The sequence below is a fragment of the Callospermophilus lateralis genome, chromosome 18, assembly GCF_048772815.1.
Source record: "Callospermophilus lateralis isolate mCalLat2 chromosome 18, mCalLat2.hap1, whole genome shotgun sequence".
NCBI classification, from domain to species: domain Eukaryota; kingdom Metazoa; phylum Chordata; class Mammalia; order Rodentia; family Sciuridae; genus Callospermophilus; species Callospermophilus lateralis.
The window spans coordinates 5,360,480-5,379,133 of record NC_135322.1 but is presented as its reverse complement, the minus strand read 5'-3'; the positions used below and the strand labels follow the sequence as shown (position 1 = coordinate 5,379,133).

The following is an 18,654-nucleotide window of genomic DNA, read 5'->3' as shown; positions in this document are numbered from 1 at the left end:
AGTAGTCCTTAACTCATGGCTTCCTTTGTGAAGTACTTGCATTAATTATGTGAAGCCAAGCATTAAAGTGGTGGCTGCCCACTGTAAGTGTTCCACAGATGTTTGTTCTTATAATTCACTAAGCGTGGAATTTCATTAAATCTGAAATGCAGATATTTTCCGAAGTAGAATTAACAAAAAATTCTGATTCCCATTTTCAGTACATTCACTCCAAGGGAAGCCTTCCTTGTTCATTAATGTCTGGTAGAGGTACCTCCTGGGCATGATTGGATAAAAGAGAGGAGGGATGGATGGGAATTAGGGATGGCAGACAGGAGACACCAATAAAATGAATTCCTTTATTAAAAAATCAGGTGGGGTGGGTGGGAAGGATGCCACGAAACCCTGGCCTCAGAAGCTCTCTTTCAGCCTCCAGATACCTCTGTTTGGCACTGGGGCTTCTGGGTTTTGGAAGTTGATGTCCACAGTGAGGTTGGTATAGAGGGGATGCCGCTCCTTGGACAGTAGCCTGTAGCCCAGTGAGTTGATGCCATCGTGTCTCCACCTTTGGTGGATCCAGGCCCGAAGACCAAGTCTGAGGGTGGCAAGGGGCAGCCATGGGAGCCCCGGCTTCAGGGAGCCCGAGGCTGACCACCATGCCTCCAACACTGACTCACCTCCAGACGCTCTGCTTTTGGCTATGATCCTGCCCCTCCTCTAGCATGTGGTAGCGGCCAAAGAGTAGGTGGGGCCGTGACAGGAGCATCCCACTTAGTTTTACCCTTTCGGGGACAGGAGGAAGAGCAGGGACATCATCCATTTGTCTCCTCTGACCATCCCCATGCCACGTCTCCCCAGTCTGGGAAACCCAAGCCAGCCTCAGTCTAGGGAATCCTGTCCCCACACAGTGGGACCCTCAGGCTCCTCACCTGGTAGCAATGTTGTCCTCATCATCCCAGTTCCAGTACACATTGGAGAAGCCGTTTATCCTCAGGTAGTGAATGGGGCGCAGGGCAAATACCCCTCCAAGGTAGCCTTGGTAGGGCAGCCTTCAGAGGCAGAGAGTTGGAAGCACAGGAATTTCAGGTCACAGAGGCCCTGCTGGCAAGAGTCTCCAAGGTCCATTTCTGTCTGGGTCAGCCCTTCTTCACTCCTCCACAATAACATCTCCTGATCCCTGTGTTTGTCTCTGTTCATCTCCTTTTCAAGCCTGGGGTTAGCTTCCCTTTAAGTCTCAGAATATCTTCATTCCCTGAGTCATCTGGCACCTCTTGTGACCTTCTTGATGATCTTTTTTCCTCAGACCCTTAAAATAACCTTCCTCACCCTTAGGCAGACCTTCCTCTCATGTCCTCCTGATTCTGTAACAACCCTCTCTGCCCGTCACTATATTAAGCAGATCTTCTGACCCCTCTTCAGTTATCACTCCACCGCAGTTTACACCCATGTCTAAGAGGAAGGTTCTTCACTATCTGCAAAGAGTTTCCCCAGGTCCATCGTCCCTCCCACCCTTAGTTTCAGGGAACAGGGCATAGATCATCTACCACACTGTACCGACTGGCAGGGTGAGCTACAAGACAGGGGACAGCAGTCCTTCACAGTAGTAGCTCCCTTTGTCTACCTACTTGTAGTTGAACTTGTTGATAGCCACAGACACATGAGCAGGGAAGATGTCACAGGTATAGATGTTGCGGTCATCCTCTGGGAGTAGGTTCACATCATGGAAGAAGACACAGTCCCAGTTCTCCTCCTGCATGGCCTCCCGGAACCCCACATTGCGTAGCTTGCCCCGGTTGAAGGCGGTGTTGTTTACCTGGGGTGGACACAGATGCTCGGTGCTGCCTTCCCAGTCAGGCAGTGGTCTGTTCCTCCACCTGCCACACTGGTCCTCTCCAGCATTCTCAAGGGCTATTTCCTCGCCTGCAATACCTTCTCATTTCTACTATAGATCTGGAAACCCCATACTTGCCCATGCCGTTCAAGTTACTCTCCTGGGAAGCTTTTCTTGTATCCCACCCCTACCCCAGTCAACCGGTCACTTCAGCCTCGGCTTTCCTTCGGCCATCTTCAAGGTTCCATAATTTTCAAGGGGCCATCTGAAGGAGGCAGAGGTGAGGGGTGATGAGGGATTGTGTCTTGGTTTCTGTTCTTGCCAAATGGAGACTGGGTCTGAGGCCCAAGAACCACCACAGGGTTCGACTCTCCTCCACCATTTCCTTCATCCTCTTCACCTCCTTAATCATGACCATCTTCAGCACCACCATCACTGTCACTTTATCATGTTCACTGTTTCCACCATCAGTATTGTCACTGTCATGTCATCATCTTTAACACTATCAACACAATCACTCCTGTCAACACTACCAGCATCACATCACCATCTTCCATACGGCCATCGGCATGGCCACCATCAGCACTTGTTGGCAGCAGCAACAGTATCACAGTCGTCGTCATCATCATCACCACCATCATTGTTATCACTTGTGGAGTGCCTGCTGTGTGCTAGGCCTTGACCTAAGTGCTTTACATTCGTTAACCTGGTTAATCCCTCCCACAATCTAGTGACAGAAGTGTCATTATCATCCCTATCATGAAGGGGAAACTGGTTCATACACAGCTCTACTGAATACCAGTGTGTTGAATAAATTAATGATTCCCACACTCAGACCACACAGCTAGTAACAGACAAAACTGGGAGTCAAACTACTATCCAACTGCCCCCAATCCCAGTGCTTTAATTTACCCCCTAGGTTTACTGTCTAACCTGGCCAGCTCTGGTCTCAGAGAGCCCCAGGCTCAGCAGGACTGAATCTTTGACTCAGATAGACAGCCATTCAAGCTGATCCCAGACTTGGCAAGTCCAGTCCCAACCCACAGTCCTGGCTCCAGATTCACCCAATTCAAGATCTTCTTGACCCAGATTCAGCCTCCTAGGTACTCAGACATTCTCACCTCAGGGAGCGCCATCTTCAGCCCAACTCTCCAAGCCCATGCCCAGACCCTCTACCCTTTTGCCCATGTCCTTCCTCATCCCTGTCTCACCTGGTTCACTACATAAATGGCATAATGCAGTTGCTGGCGCTGCAGGAAGGGGTGCAGGTGGAAGAGAAACTGCTGCAGGTGCTGGGCTTGCCCATAGTAGGGTACCACCACTGCTGTGTGGTGCCAGGTCCAGCAGTCTGGTGGTTTGTATTGACCTCCCAGCCTCACCAATGGGTTCTTTTCCACTGCCTTCTCCATTGTCAGGTTCTCTGGGAACATCACTTTCAAAGGACCACCTGAGAGATGCAGAAGCTCAGGATGTTTAGGGACCTATCCCAGCAGCCCCACAACCCAGTTGCTCCAGGTTGAATAGAGCTCCCCTTAATTCATGTCAATCTGTAACTTCAATGTGGCTTTACTGAAGAGCGTGTTTGCAGCTTTAATTTGTTAAGATGCATTTGCATTGGATCAGAGTGGGCCCTAAACCCAGTGATTGGTATTCATATAAGCCATGTGAAGACCCAGAGAGAAGACAACCATGGTCAGATTATAGAGTGACATGCCACAAATCAAGGATTGCCAGCAACTCTAAAGTAGGAGAGAGGTGTAGGATGGTTCCTCCCCAAGAGCTTCCCGAAGGAACCAACCCTTGCTAAAACCTTGATTTTAGAATTCTGTTCTCCAGAATAGCTAAAGAATAAATTCCTCTCGTCACCCAGTTTGTGATATTTTGTTGAGGAGTCCTGGGAAACTACTATGTCAGTACAGGGGGCTCTGAGTCAGGCATGTGGACTTCAGAATGCCTGTCTTGCTTTTCTTGACGCCTCTCAATGTCTCCGTCATCCTATTTCACCCCCCTCCTGATTATATTTGCTCCTTTAGGCCTCACACGTGGCTCCCACACCTCACTGTTCTTCACTATTCTCTAGTAAGCTCATCGCCTGTTGCTTTTCCCCCTGTTGACTTATAGTTCAAAATCTGCTTCCTGAGCTCCCAGATGTTTCCTTCCAGATGGTTCCCAGATTCCCCCAATTCTTACTTTCTCACTTCTCTCTCATTGAGGACCCTAGACTCCCATTCCCTTCCTGTTCCAGACTTTTCCCGATGTCCATAACAGTATCTCTCACCCATCACGCCTTCCTTACAGTGTGAATTTGACATTCCTCCTCCTGAAGGGGTGGGTAGCCTCTGTCCTTGACACCTTGAAGGTAGATGGGCTTTAATCACTGTAGTATGACAGAAGTGACACCATGTCACTTTTGAGGCTAGATCACAAGAAGCTATGTATCTTCTACCATGTTTGTGCAAATACATGCTCTTGGAGCTTATGGCTGCCACGTAAGAAGTAATCATTCTAAGGCCACCATGCTTCCAGGAAGCCCAGACTAGCCCATATGATGAGTTGACACACAGAGGCCCGGAGTTGAGCAGAATGGGCGTGAAGAGGGAGATACTCAGCCAGCTCCCAGGGCTCCAGTGCATTGCCGTTCAGCCGCAGTTCCATCTCGTCAACTGAATGGAAAACCTGTACCACAACCACCCAACTGAGCCTTTCCCCAAATTACCTACATAAACTTTGAGAAGTAATGGTTGCTCAAGGACACTGCTTTGGGGTGATTTGTTGAGACACAGCCAGATAACCACAACAGTCACCCGATCCACTGCTTTCTGCCTCCAGGCTCTGCCTGACTCCCAGGGATTGCCACTATCTCCCCATGGTGTGGGATGGGGCTGGGGGTCTGCAAGGCCCGCCAAACGCTTACTGATGTAGGGTGAGATGATGGGGCAGTTTGGCAGATCATCCTCACTGACATCCACAGGGTGGATCTGGCTGAGGTTGGAGTAGACATCCTGGTGAGAGGCTCCTGGAGGGGAGACCTGGACCAAAAGGAGCTGGAGCTCAGGAGGCACATTCAGAACCATGGGTCAACAAGGGGCAACCCTTCTCTCACCTCTGACCTGTCTTGTATTAGGAGGCGCAGAAAGGAGGGGAAGTCACGGAGGTGGTGGTTTTGGTGGAACGCCCCCATGAGCAGCAGCTGTACACCCACGAACGATAACAGGAGCCCCCTCTGCTGTTCCATCCTGGGAAGGGAAACAGGTCATCATTCCTCCCACACAGCAAACCTCCCACTTTTCCCTGTTCTCCATTGGGGCTCTGTCCTGGCCTCCTGCACACAGCCTTCCCTGACTGGTTCTGCAGACTCCATGGAAGAGAAGCCAGTGTGAGACTGGCCCAAGGCCACTCAGTGTCATGTTACCTGTGCAAAGAGATGGCTGTCTTGTGCATGTGTCCACTCTTCCAGTTCTGCCCCTCCAAACCCTCTGGTCATACTTGATACCAACTGGGCTGCTCTCCCTGTGAGCACCTCAACATCTCTTAAGCCTCCACGTCCTTGTCTGTAGTGGGGCCTATGGCCGGGTTAGCATAGGTTGTGCATAGGTCAGTGTGACATAGGCTCAGCATTATTCCAGGACTGGGCCGAGTTCTCTCGAATGTCCAGCATCCTGCACAGAAGGGTGCTAGACAACCGCTCATACTGGACGCTCTCCCCTCCCACACCCCAACAAGAACCAAGTAGCCCCTCATGGTTTCCACGCCTGTGTTTCCCTCTGCTGCAATCTATCCTGGATCGGGACTGCACAGCCCCTCCCACCAGACGAGGAGCTTACCAAGGCCGGGGTTCAGGATGGCCTCTTCTACCCCACATTTTTGAGCAGGTAAAGCCCCAGGAAATGGGAGAATAAGTATGAATGCTCTTCTCTGCCCTGTGAACTGTTGCTCTTCAGCCACGAGCCATCATGAGTGCTCCTTGTCTGGGGAGTGTCCTCCAAGTCCTGCACCCTCCTGCACCCTGGGCTTTCATGGTCCCTGGCACTGCTGTCACATCTCTGGTCACCAGAACTAGAATGATCTGTGTCCAGGTCTCTCTCCCTCACCAGCCTGGAACCCTGTGAGGGCAGGCCTTCTGTATGGCTCTTCTCTAGGTCCCCAGCCCCACCCAGCACAAGGCTCAAGCCTTCAGTTATTTATCCACTCACTGTATTTCCTAAGGACCCACTTTGTGCCAGGTTTTATAATAGAGACAAAGACCACAAACAAAATTGTCAGAACTCTGCTTCCATGACACTGACATGGTGAAGCAGACGTGAAAAGCAGGTTTCAGATAATAACAGTCTACAAAAGAAAAGGGCAGTGACGTAAAGGAGCAGTGTGTGGCTATTTCTGCTAGGAGGGTTGGAGAGGTGACATTTAACCTGAGACCTGGAAGACGACCAGGAGGCAGCCATGGGAAGCGCTTCTGGCAAAGGCCCCAGAGTGAGAAGCGGGGAATGCTGGAAAGGGCAGTAGGCAGAGGCCAGAGTAGCAGCCAGGGTGGGTCACGCAGGTTCTTCCGGGTCAGGGTGAGGGCGCAGGGAGGGATGTGCTCTGACTCTCACACTGGCTCTGAGCAGTGGTTCTCCACCAGGGGAGCTTTTATCCCCTGGGGTGCATCTGGCAGCGTCTAAAGACATTCTTTGTCCCAACTTGCAGGGGGAGACTGCCATTGTCAGAAGCTAGGGGTGCTGCTAAATGCCCCACAGTGCAGAAGATGGCCGCCTTTCTTCTGACCTACCAAAGGACGTCAGGAGTGCCCGGCAGGGAAACGGTTCTGGAGGGTGCCTCTGCCGCCCCGCTTCCTTGTCTTCTCCTTTCCACCTTCTCTCTCCCCCTCTTCCTGGAGTGTCAGTGATGCTCCTTAAGGACCAGAGACCCATGGAGGACGAGGACATTCACAGGTCCTGAGGGTCTCCCTCTAACTGTAGGATGAGGATGAATCCTGGGGCACTCTCCTGTGCTTCAGTTTCCTAGCTGATGCCTTCTTTGAACTGACAGTCGCAGTATTTCCTATGGAAACTCCATCTTTGATAATGACACCAGAGAAATACCGCATCTGTCCCTGCTGTAGACCGTGTGGTTGTCTCCTTAAGAGCCAAGTAAAGACGAGCCCTCCAGCTTCACAGGAAACACCTCCGCACCAGGAAGCAGAGGGAATGTGGGAAACCAACCATCCAGAGGCCTCTGTTATGGTTTGGATATGAAGTGTCCCCCAAAAGCTCCCGAGTTAATGAAATGATCAGACTGAGAGCTGTAACTCCTCAGCCCATCCTAGTTAGAAAGACTGTGGGGGCGTGGCTGGCAGAGGAGGGCCCTAGGGCAGCCCTACAAGGGTCACCTTCCCTCCTCTCTGCTTCCTGGGCCAAGAATGGGGCAGTGCTCCCCACCTCACCCCTCTGCCATGATGCTCTTCCTCACTGAGCCCAGGACAGTGGCCCAACCTACCAGGGACTGAGCCTCTGGAGCCATGAGCCAAAATACACTTTCTCCTCTGCTTTCTTGTTGTGTATTTTGGTCACAGCGAGGAAAAGCTGACTGACACACTCTCTTTCCAAAGACATGTCTCATGAGAAATGTTTGATTTAAAGAATGGAATTTAAGCCTGGCTAGATCTGTCAGGCTTAGAAATACATGTCAGAACCATAGGGTGCTTCTGCTCGAAGGTGATATTTGTCACTCTCTCAACTTCTTGACCTTCAAGAGGTAAGAACTGCCGTTCAGGATAGAGAACCCCGTTTACTTGATAAAGCAGATGGCAGACGTGGGGAACTGCCAGAGGCCCAGGGTAGACTACGACTGCGGAGTCACCAGAGGCCAGCTGGAAGCAGCCAGGCTGAGGAGCTGGACCTTCACCACGAGTGATGAGAGGTGGGTTGCACGCCCTCTCCAGCCCCCACACCAGCCTGGTCATGGTTAATGTGCTGCCACAGGTAAGACCTAAGATGTCTGAGAAGTATTCATGCAAAGCCTCTGCCCAAACTGTGCACGCTGATGAGCACGGCCACTCAGGATTCAATGGGCCTGTCCAGTGGACCTGCCTCAAGCCACGAATGGATCTCAAGATGGCTCATCAGACTGGCTGCAGTGGCACCTGCTTGCAATCCCAGCGGCTCGGGAGGCTGAGGCAGGAGGATCATGAGTTCAAAGCCAGTCTTAGCAACTAAGCAAGACCTTGTCTCAAAATAAAAAAAGTAAAATTGGAAGAGGAAGAGGAAGAGGGCTGGGGACATGGCTCAGTGGTTAAGTACTCCTGGTTCAATCTCCAGTATCAAAAAAAAGAAAAAAATGCTTATCATTGTTACCCCAAAGGAAATGACAGAAAGAACCAACCCCTGCCCCTTTTAACAGCACTTACTATATGCCAAGCACTGATCTGATGCATTATATATATTAACTCATTTAATCCTTCCACCAATATAACCACCCGATTTAACACATGAGGACATGGTAAGTCACACTCGGGTCAACAACTAAGCAGTAGAGTGAGGAGTCTCACAGGCAGGCTGGCTTCAGTATGTGGTGTTGAGGGCCACTTATTTAATTAAATCAACTGGAGCAGAAAACTTAAACCAGCATAGAAACCCTTGAATGTTGTAGACTGTGGCTTTAGGGTAAAAACCCACAGGAGAGAATACAGCTCAGGTCGGGGTTTCTCACTCTGGTGCTCTTCACTTTGGGGGCCAAGTAACTACTGCGGAAGCTCCCCTGTACAGCGTTAGCAGCCTGCCTGCCACCCACTAACTCTCAGGCCTGCCCCTGGTCTCCTCTCCACATGACAACCACAAATGTCCACAGAGGAGGCCAAATGTTCTGTGGGTTCCAAATCGCCCCTGCCCTCCCCAGCTGGAGCCAATGACAGACTATGTATGTTTAGGATGTCTGGGTTTTGGAACTTACTTCATGGCTTCTTCTAAAAGGACTTTAAAATCAGGCCTGGTCCAGAAAAGGCAGGCATTCCTGATTATAAGGAGTGAGATGAAAGAAATAAATGTTATTGTTTGGTAGAGCAATGTGACTAAATTTATCTTCACAAACACTTTAGGAGGCAGGTGCAATTCTTATCCTCATTTTCCTGTGAGTGGGAAGTGCAGCGCTCAGTCCAGCAGAAGCTAACCGTTCACTAACCCATTCTGTCCGTCACCCCACATGGCTTAATAAGAACTTAATAAGAACTAATGTAGTCTGCAATTAAATAAAACTTCAGTGTATAATTATAGAGTAATGACTACAACAAATCTAACATTACTTAATTACATAAGCTCTACATTATGGTTTTAAACTTATTTTAATGCACCTGAGTCCATTTCATTGAGAGATTTGCAGGACTGAGGTTTAGGGCGTGGTGGGTTACGTGCTGTCGTTCCCACCACGTCCTGGCTTGCAGCATGGCTACCTCACATTTACCCTCCTACCTCCTGACCAAGCCCCATACACCCGTGTCCCACAAGTCAGGGCGTGGGGCAATGACCCTCTCACCCCCAGACCAGAGTTCAACCCTCAGAGGTGACAGGCTCAGACACGGAGGGGTCCCTATCAGCCCCCACCGTCAATCTTCATCACGGGCCTCATGGGGGACAAGATCTCAGAATATACAGAAGAGGGGGCAGGAAGGAGGTCGAGGGCTTGGGCCTGGGGAGCAGGGCTCCAGTGGACTCTAGGGAGCGTGCTTCGTCGTCTCTGGGTGCTGGTCTTAGAGGACTCACCTGCTTCAAGCCTGAGCCAAGCTGCCTACTCCACCTGCTGGGGTGGCTGCGCGACCCACCGACGCCAGCGCATAACTGTTCCTCGCGTCAACCGCTCCCTGTGAGCTCCGCGTGCAGACCCCCGGCCGGCCGGGGTACCGCGGCTGCCCCAGGTGCGCGCAGAAGCCCACTCCTCACCCCGGGCTCGCGTTCAGCGCAGGCGCTACCTCTGCTTTCCACACCCCGCCCCACCCGCCACAAACGCTTACACCCCAATAAGAGCAGAAAGTCTGAAAAATATCCGTTCTGCTTCGGCATAAACTGCGCGGCTACGAGCAGAACACGGGATCCACACAGCGCGTGCGCAGGCGCAGACGGAGACCCGGTGCGCTCCAGGAGCGGCGGGCGGAGCGCGCGGCGGTGCCGGGGCCGCCGGGAGTTGTAGGCGCAGCTCCTCCGCTGGGGGTGGAGGGGAGCGCTCCGCTGGCGCCGGGAGTCCTTTCCTTGGCCTTGCAACCTGCAAGTGCCGGTTCAGCCCAGGTGAGCGCCTCCGTCGCACTGTCGTGCCGGAATTAAATGCCTCTGGGTTTCCATCCACGCATTCCCATAGGCTCCCCTGGAGAGAGTGGGCTCTTTGTGACCTCTCAGTGCCCTTGTCCCGAAGTCCTGGGCAGCTGTTGCACCTGCTGAACAGCTTTGGATTCTGCGGCCCTATATGAAGCCTCGCCCTCCAACCCTGGTGCAGCGCGAGCGCACCTTCCTCTGCCCTGGATAAACCCGGAGTGGTCAGATTAAGTCACGGGGTGCACAGGCAGCTGCGGAAGCCCAGAGGCTCCACCCGACCCAGCTCAGGGCTCAGGAAAATTCACAAAGACCCGCCCTTGTCCAAGCGAAACTCCATTTTCTTCGCCCTAAACCCACCCCTGTCTCCGTTCAGGCCTATCTATCTTCTCTTCCACTAAATGCTCCGGCTTTCCTCCCACGAGTTTAAGACAGTACCTCTGACTCGTCTGGAGTTCTTTTTTCTCATCCACTTGCCTCCCTCAACCAAGTCCCTGGAGTCCCATCGACTGGCTCTATCTTTAGAGAGCCACAATCTACTTCTCCTCCTCTCTACTACCTTAACTGTCCAAGGATCCCCTGGATAACTGTAGGAGCCCCCTGACTGTTCTGCCTGCTCCTGTCCTTGCCACCCTCCCTCTCATCTCAGGAGCAGCCCACGGGCTTCTGTTAAAATATAAATCAAATCCTGCCAACGCGTAGCCTAAAATCATCCAAGGCTCCACCTCCTTCAAAACAAAATTCAAGCTCTTCACTTCGCATGCCTCCAAGATGCCATCCCTCTGTGGTCTTCAGCCACAACTCACTCCCCAGCCAACTGGACCTGGCCAGATCCTGCTCTTGTGACTTAGCATTTGCTATTACCTTTGTAGTTAGCTTTTCTAATGCCTGGCTCCTTATCCTGCTCGCCTCAGCTCAAGGCCTTCTCTGATTGCTCCAGCTGAGAAACTCCCTCCTGATTCCTCAGTCACACCATCAAAATAGTTTTCTCAGATTGCCTTTCATATTTGGAAAGCACCCTGGCCATTTACTTGTGTATCCATGGCTTGGCTCTTCCTTAGAATTGGGGCCCAGAGAACGGCAACCTTTCCTACCTTGTGCACTGCTGGGTTCCCAGTGCCTAGGGCATGCTAGGAGGCACTCACTCAGTGGACATTTGTAGACTGAGTGGATGAAAGCTGAGACTGGAAGGTAAGGTCCAGTCACCACAGCATCCTGCATTCAATGGGATCAGCCTGGCCAGAAGTGCAGGGGGTGGAGAAGCCACCAGGCATTTATCTGGCTGAGGTTGGGGAGCCAGACCACAAAGGGACATAAAGGACCTCAAATATCCACTGGCTCAGGGTGGGGAGTCAAATCAGGGTGTCTATCAGGGGTGGGACAGACTCTGATGAGGACCTCAGGAGGTGGATTCCTGGACTAGGTTGACTGTAGAGTTAGTGTGGAAGACGAGTCCTGTCCTGCGGGAAGCCATCCATGAAACGTGTGCGGACCTTTTCAGCATCATAGCCAGTGAGAGAGTAGATCTGGCACTGGGAACTTCCTGTGGCAGTCCCACCAGGACAGACTGCCCAAAGCAAGTGAACTCCCCCTCTGCTCTGCCAGAAGTTCCCGAGAAGCTCTGGGGATGGGCGTAGCCCCTAGGAACCGAGCAGCCTACCTGCCCCCACCTCTATCCTGTTTTGGTGAAGACAGCCTTTGCTGTCTTCTGATATAAATAAAACAAACACAGGCTCCTTTCTTTGGTAGAAGCTGGACCTGTCTGGTCAGCTTTGCCCATCACTGCCCACTCTTTGAAACTGCTCTGTGGTCATTTCTCCTTACTATTTTTCTTAGCTTTTCTCAGCCAGCCCATGCCACCAAAGGGAAACCCACTCCCTCAGGCACAATGCTGTCCTGCAGAGATGCTAGGTGGAAGGTGGTGCTACTCTGGGGAGACAGGGAACTGATCACTGAGAGTCACCTTCGGCCTTGGGAGCTGCACCTGGTCAGTTTGGGCACCAAGAAGATGTGAAAGAGCCAATGATCTTCATTCAGGCATTTGGAGGTCCAGGCTGGAAACGTTAAGATTCAGAGTCACCCATAAGGAGAATGAAAAGATGGGTGCTGGGGACAATCTGAGAACCGTAAAGGGGTCTCCCCAAGAGACTGAGTAGGGAGAGAAATCCAAGGGCGGCAGAGGGAAGACTTGATCAAGTGCTGGGGGAGAGAAGGTTTGACAGAATGCAGTGCTCAGCTGTGACAGATGTGCCCGGTGGTTGTGACAGGTGAGTCCTGGGGGCTACTTGCTGAGCTCACTGGCAGGGAGGAGAGGGAGGAGTCAGTGGAAGCACCTGAAGGCTGGTGTGTCCTGGTGTGCCTGAGAGCAGAGGCCAGCGTGGCTGAAAGGCAGAGCGAGGGGATGAGGTTCAGAGAAAAAAGGAGCCCTGTAGGCTCAGGACCTCAGGCAGGGAACATTCACTAAAGCAGATGAGACTCCTGGGTGGATGGTAAGACACTGGGCGGGGCCCACTGGATGCTGACCTGTAAAGGAGGGGAGGCAGGAGGCCAGCGAGGGTCTTCTGCAACAGCCCAGCAGCAAGGGGGTCTGGCCTAGGGGGCTGGCTGTGGAGATGCTGAGAAGTGTTTGGCTTCTAGGTTTGTTTTGACAACTGAAGGAAAGGTCAAGGGTGAAGCAATTTGAAGCTACCCACAAGAAGAGTGACAAAAGTGGTCCTGGGCCCCAAGGCCTCTGGTCTGAGCAGCTGGAAGGGCAGAGAAGGAGAAGCATGTTAGGTTAAAGGAATCAGGAAGTTGGGGTTTTAGATGCCTGGTAGATATCTGAGCGGCACTGGTCCCTGTCCTCATGGTGTGACAGTAAGTATACAGTTAGGACATAATTCTGAACATCCTAAATCCTAGAAGCCACCTGACTTGCTCTAAATGGTGAGGAGGCTCCTGTAGTAGTCCAAGCTGGGGACCAGGGTGCTATGGTGGTTTGAGGAGGGCCCTAATCTTGTTGCATTTCTATGGGTTCATCAGGCAGAGAGGTCAAGGAGGGTGTGCCTGGAGGCCTGGGGTCTTGGCTGGGTGGGGATGGATGATGCAGGAAAGGGGAGAACAGAGAGGGTCCTAGTGGGGGCTGATCCATGTCTCCGTGAGGCCACAGAAGCTTGTGCACTTAAAATAGGTGCAACCCCAGCTGGTCCCCACAGAGGTGCCATCCATGCTGCCCCTGTCTCTAGAGGAAGTGATCAGGACCCATTCCTGGAGGCGGTATCCGGTCCCCAGTAGTGAAATCCAATTGGTCTTTCAGGTTTATCTACCTTCCCTCCAACACAGCTGCAGGCCCTGACCTTCCTCTGTCCTTGTGAGTCCTGCACCTCCTCCCAGACACTCTGAGCAGCCCTGGAGGGCCAGCCAGGTCGATGATCTCCACCTGTCCCTCTGATCAGGGCTGTAACAGGGGAGGCTTTGCAATTGGTCCTGAAAGGCACCCCATCCCTCCAGAAAGGACACAACCTGATTCTGAGTATACTTGTTCATTTCTCTCTGCCCCTGGAAATCCCTGGGCCTCACCTCTTTGTGGTGCATGAATGCAACCTGAGCAGCTTTTCAGGCACGGCGTTCTCTTTAGCCAAATATAACCCTCCAGCCCCTGGCCGGAGAAAGCTTCCTCTTGTGCACACCTGTGCCTGGTCCATTACAGGCAGGGGCGCTGTCCAGGCAGCCTCCCCACTTCTCCCTCTGATCCAAGGGAAGCCAACCCCACGATGCCCGCCCTTAGGTGAGCCTCCTCCGACCACAATGAGGGCGCGCTGCTCTGCCTTGAGGCCCAGGTACACCCCCTGCTACTGTGTGGCGCCATGGTGATGTGGGTGCCTCGGGCAGCAAGGACTCCACCGGACTGGGCACGTGACGCACACCGCACTGGAACCTCTTGATGTGCCTCGTTGAGGTGGACAAGGGCATCCGCCACTACCCAGACGTGGTGCTGGCCGCCAGGCGGCGGCGCGCTAGGAGCTGCCACTCACCTTCGCCATCTATGGAGACGTGTTCTGGGGCTTGGACTAGGAACGCAGTAGCAGTTGCCGGTAGCACCACGGAGCTCCTGCTGCACACTGCAAGGTGGTGTGGCACGTCTCGTGGGAGCCACGCACATTGTGAGCGCGGCGTAACTGGAAGGGTGTGGTTAGGAGTTTGCGAGGAAGAAAAGGCGCCGAGAGGAAACTGGGTGCATGCCCAAGGAGTAAAAAGGAGACCCTGTGCGTAACCTAAGAGGAGGAGCCCAATAAAGCGATGGGATATGCGCATGCTCCAGTTTGCGGCTGGTGCCCACTAAAGGTTCTCGGAAGGCTGCGCGCCTCCGCGAGATGGAGTAGGACAGACTTTAAAGCATCTAATCTTGCCCTCTTTCTTGGTCCACGCAAATAGAGGGGTAAAGGAGCCTTCTAGGGGCTAGCGATGGAGTTCTCTACTTAAAAAAGACATTTTGTCATTTTTAAAAAGGCTTTTGTTGTTTTGTATGGGGGGGTGTTTTTTTTTAAACCAAAACACTGCTTTGTGTGTGTTGTTTGTTGCTTTCTTTTTGTTTTTGCAGTACTGGGGATCCAACCCGGAGCATTCTACCCCTGAGCTGCAACCCCAGCATGCACACCCCCACCTTTAAATTTTTTGACAGGGTCTGGCCTTAAGTTGCAGAGCGCTCAAAACCTAAGAGCTTCCTGTCTCAAACTCCCACGTGCCTGGGATCACAGTGTTTGCCACGAGGAGGCACCGCGGGGTCGCTGCTTTATAGCGGCTCAGGGTCCGGGCCAGCCGGGCGGGGATGCCTGTAAACAGCACTGTGATTAAACTCCTGCAGCTCGTGTCTGGCCCTCCGCGTGGGACTCGCAGGGGACGGGTCCAGGAACTCTGTGGGAACTGCGCCCCAGTAGCCTGGGGCCCAGCCACCTGCTTTCAGAGCCAGTGGAGTTCGGGGGCCGTGTGCTGAGCGCTTCTGTGGGGCTTTGGCGAGCCGCTGAGAGCTCCGTGCAGTGAGATGAACAGAGTCAGTTGAAGTGACAGATACAGGTCCCAGTCACCATGAGAATGCCTCCCTTCCAGGGCTCAAGTCCACCAGGTGCTGCGCCCTCTCCTTCCATCCCCGTGTCCACCGCCTTGCCTGTAGCCAAGCCTCGGTAACTGAGCTGGGGCTCCCACCGCCTGCTTGGCTCCAGAGCTCCTAGATGCTGTGGGACTTCCCCTCCCCCACTCTGTCCTATTCTTTTATGCGTCCCCACCTGAATCTATCCTGGTGTCTCTGGCATGGGTGATGAGGGCCTCGTGGGCTCCCAGACCTCAGGCTTTGGGGGCAGAGCTGGGCGAGCCTGTATTAGTGACTTAAACTTTCAAAACCCTCCAAAGGACTTGCGGGGGTGGGGTTCCAAGTGCAGAAAGGAAGGTGCTTATTACTTTTGAGGTCTGGCCACCAGGGGGCTCTTGGCTTCAGAGTTGCTGCTTTGTGGTCCCAGAAGAGATGAGGTTCTCAGAGCCACCTCAGGAGCTTTGCTGGGCTGGGTCCCTTATCAATATGCCCTTCCTTTCCCACCTTCCTCTTAAATCCTCCAGGGTCCTCCTGGAATCTTTCCTGATTCTCTCCACCCACCTCACCCAACCCTGGGCACAGGGTTGTTCTACCCAGCTGGACTGATCTCGGAGGGCAAAACCCACATCTTTCTCCCCATCGGATCACATAGCGTCATTCATCTAGAAACATTTATTGATCAAATAATAACATACATAATAGCTCCAGTAGGGGCTGTTCTAGGCATGGGTCATGGTGTGTGTGTGTGTGTGTGTGTGTGTGTGTGTGTGTGCGCGCGCGCGCGCGCGTGCAGCTTTCAGTCTCACAGGAGAGAGATAATGGATAAATCAATATATATCGCCGGGTCAGGTGACGATGAGTGCTGTGAACTTAAAATAAAGCAACATAAAGGGAAAAGGAATAAAGGGTTGCTATTTTAGTTTGGGAGGTCAGGGCCTCTTTGAGGTAAAGGCAGGTTCCTAGCCACGATGGAGTGGCCTGTGTCAACCGAGATCGTGAGACCAGCTGGAAAACCAAGCAACACACACACCAGTCCAAAGACGTCAGAGAGCTACCAGGTGGCCAGTAACCTAGAAAACCGGAAGCTCCTTCTGCTGAACGGGCCGGAAGCCTAAGGAAGCAAGCAGAGAGCACCGGCTCAGAGGGGGATCAAGCCTAGCTTTGAGCTGCGTCAAGGGTGGGCTGGAGACAGCGTGGTGCGGTCTGGAGCTACTGCCGCAGGAAGAACTCAGGGACCACAGCGCAGCGGGCCGAGCCCAGCACAGTGCTTAGACTTTCCCTGGGCAACCGCGGGACGGGGTGAATAGAACTTGATGTTCAGGATCCCACAAGAAGGGACCCAGTGAACACCCACACCTTCAGTTAGGACTTAAGAAGGGACACAGATGAGAAGTAAGGGTCACCCACAAAAGGCCCAGCCATGCCTCAAACTCCACCCTGGGCTGGATGCGGGGATCTATCCCTATGCTATCTGCTTGCCAGAGGCAAAAATAGGCTCTTCCCAGCCCCATGAGCCCATTTAGGTTTAACTAAAGTTAACTTTGAAACTCGTTCCTCAGTCACTGTAGATGCCTTTCAAGGGCTGCACAGCCACACGTGGCCACGGCTGCCACGTTGAACAGCACAGACCACAGGACCATTCCGCCATCACTGTGCAGCGCTGTCCGAGACTGTCCTTGATTCCAGAGGAAGGACACTTCAGACAGCACTCATTTCCACACCTTTTTATACAAAATACTAGACATTCTATTAAAAAAAATTACGAGCCTTCTGGGAGACATGACAGAACAACTGAGCACCAGCAGGATTTCACAGGTCACCCACTTAGAGGAGAGCAGGCCTGGGCTTCGACTGTCCCCACGGGCCCAGGAAAACAGAGACGCACTGGAAGAGCTCACTGCTGAGTTGGAATACATTTTAAAAGGAACCAGGCAGAGAACCAGAGTGGGCTCCTGCCCTGGACACTAGGGAATGACATGCTACAGGGGCACCTGGCTCCACTTGGCTCCGCCCTCCTCCACAGAGGGCTCTCCCCACTGCCAGCCCATGACAGCACCAGCTTCACGCCACACTGTGCACAGCAGCTCACAGGCCTCCTGTGAGCACCCCGTGGGCTCCCCCAGGGGCAGTGGGCACGCTTGGCTCTGCAGGTCTCTCTGCATGCTCCGTATTGTCCACTGCACCTGCGCCTCGGGGAGCCTTGGGAACACCGCCCCCGGCTTTCTCGCCCCAGCTGGGTTAAGGGCCAGGTCCTCTGGTGAGTCCCTGTTCTCATCATTCCCTCGGTGGCCGTGTTTCCCCAGCTGTGCTCAGTTACAGTTTGAAAAAGCAAAGAAACAATTTTAGACTCCGGGTCAAGTTATCTTTCTGCAGAGCGTATCCACTCTTGCTTCTAGCAGGGGGATCACCTTCGACTGATCAGAGATGGAGGAAATTTCAAGTCTGTTTTTGTTTTAATTTTGTTTGTTTTCACATTTTTTTTTCCATTTTGTTTGTTCTTGTTTTTTAGTGCAGGGGATTGAATCCAGGGGTGCTCAACCACTGAGCCACATCCCCAGCCCTTTTTATCTTTTGTTTTGTGGCAGGGTCTTGCCAAGTTGCTTAGGGCCCGGATAAGTGGCTGAGGCTGGCTTTGAACTGGCAATCCTCCTGCCTCAGCCTCCTGAGAGCTAAGTCTGGTTTCAGTCCTCACCAGGTCTCATCTATTTGGCCCAATCCCACTCTATAAGGTCCCCCACTCTATAAGTTTCTGTAAACTTATAGAAACACGTCAGTGTTGATGCTCGTCTTTGACTAGCCTCAACCACAACTTTTACCCCCGTAGCTCCTTGTAACTGAGAATAGTCTACTCAGCTTTTCAACATCTGCTTGGATTCAGCAACGATTTTGAGGATAAAAACCATGTCCAGATACTTGGCTTTTCTCTCTTGAATTCCCACTTCTTTCAGATCTTTACTGTGAACTTTCTCTCTCCATGGACTCCAAATATTTGAAACATTGTGTCCAGCTTTTCTACTTTTGGGTTGGTTGTTTGATTCTTTTCCACAAAGGCATTTGGTTTAAAATGACCTGGAAAGCCGTGGTCAGAATCTGGTCACCTGAACTAGAGAATTTGCTGCACCTTCCCGCTCTAGTGCCTCTGTCCCTGCAGTTCTAGGATGCCACCCACGAATGGACCCCCGGAGGCCTGTTTGTCTCATGGCCAGCTGACCTGACACAAGAGCTGCACCACACAACGTCCACTCTGTGGCGTCACCAGCTGTGAAGGTCGCCCAGCAGGGGAGTCAGCAGTCCCCTGCCCACCCTCCTCCTCCCCTGTCCCCACACTCCATGACCTTGCCCTCTTCTAGGACTTGCCTGTCATCCTCAAAGAGCCCCGGTGTCCCTGTGTTCCACATGTGGAGCATCTTGTACTCGGGGGCAGGACGGTGCTGGTCTGGAGGTCTTGGGGGGGCGGCTTGCCCTGGCCTTTGGTGCTGAGGACTCTGCTGTGTGGCCCTGGAGCA

General features: G+C 52.7%; 2 protein-coding genes across 3 annotated transcripts in view; both read right to left on the bottom strand.

Moving 5' to 3' along the window:
• Nucleotides 1–324: 324 nt before the first annotated feature.
• On the bottom strand, nucleotides 325–9,833 carry LOC143383740 (beta-1,4-galactosyltransferase 3-like). Of its 2 annotated transcripts, XM_076838637.2 has the most exons (9): nucleotides 9,544–9,833; nucleotides 8,738–8,797; nucleotides 4,914–5,046; nucleotides 4,725–4,839; nucleotides 3,022–3,257; nucleotides 1,605–1,792; nucleotides 909–1,028; nucleotides 657–761; nucleotides 325–574 (listed from the first exon to the last, which is right to left on the bottom strand). In XM_076838637.2, exons 2-9 carry the CDS (start codon nucleotides 8,740–8,742, stop codon nucleotides 391–393), a joined length of 1,086 nt encoding a protein of 361 aa, XP_076694752.2. In that variant the 5' UTR covers nucleotides 8,743–8,797; nucleotides 9,544–9,833; the 3' UTR covers nucleotides 325–390. The 2 variants fall into 2 exon arrangements, with proteins under 2 accessions (XP_076694752.2, XP_076694753.2); XM_076838638.2 differs by lacking the exon at nucleotides 9,544–9,833 and having other exon boundaries at nucleotides 8,738–9,007.
• Nucleotides 9,631–18,654, bottom strand: part of LOC143384271 (sialic acid-binding Ig-like lectin 5) — a 26,373-nt gene continuing 17,349 nt past the window's right edge. Inside the window, exons 10-11 of the mRNA XM_076839315.2 lie at nucleotides 14,097–14,240; nucleotides 9,631–10,039 (exon numbers count right to left, since the gene is read on the bottom strand). Of these exons, the coding sequence (XP_076695430.2) occupies nucleotides 9,631–10,039; nucleotides 14,097–14,240 (553 nt within the window). The remainder of the gene's footprint in view (nucleotides 10,040–14,096; nucleotides 14,241–18,654) is intronic.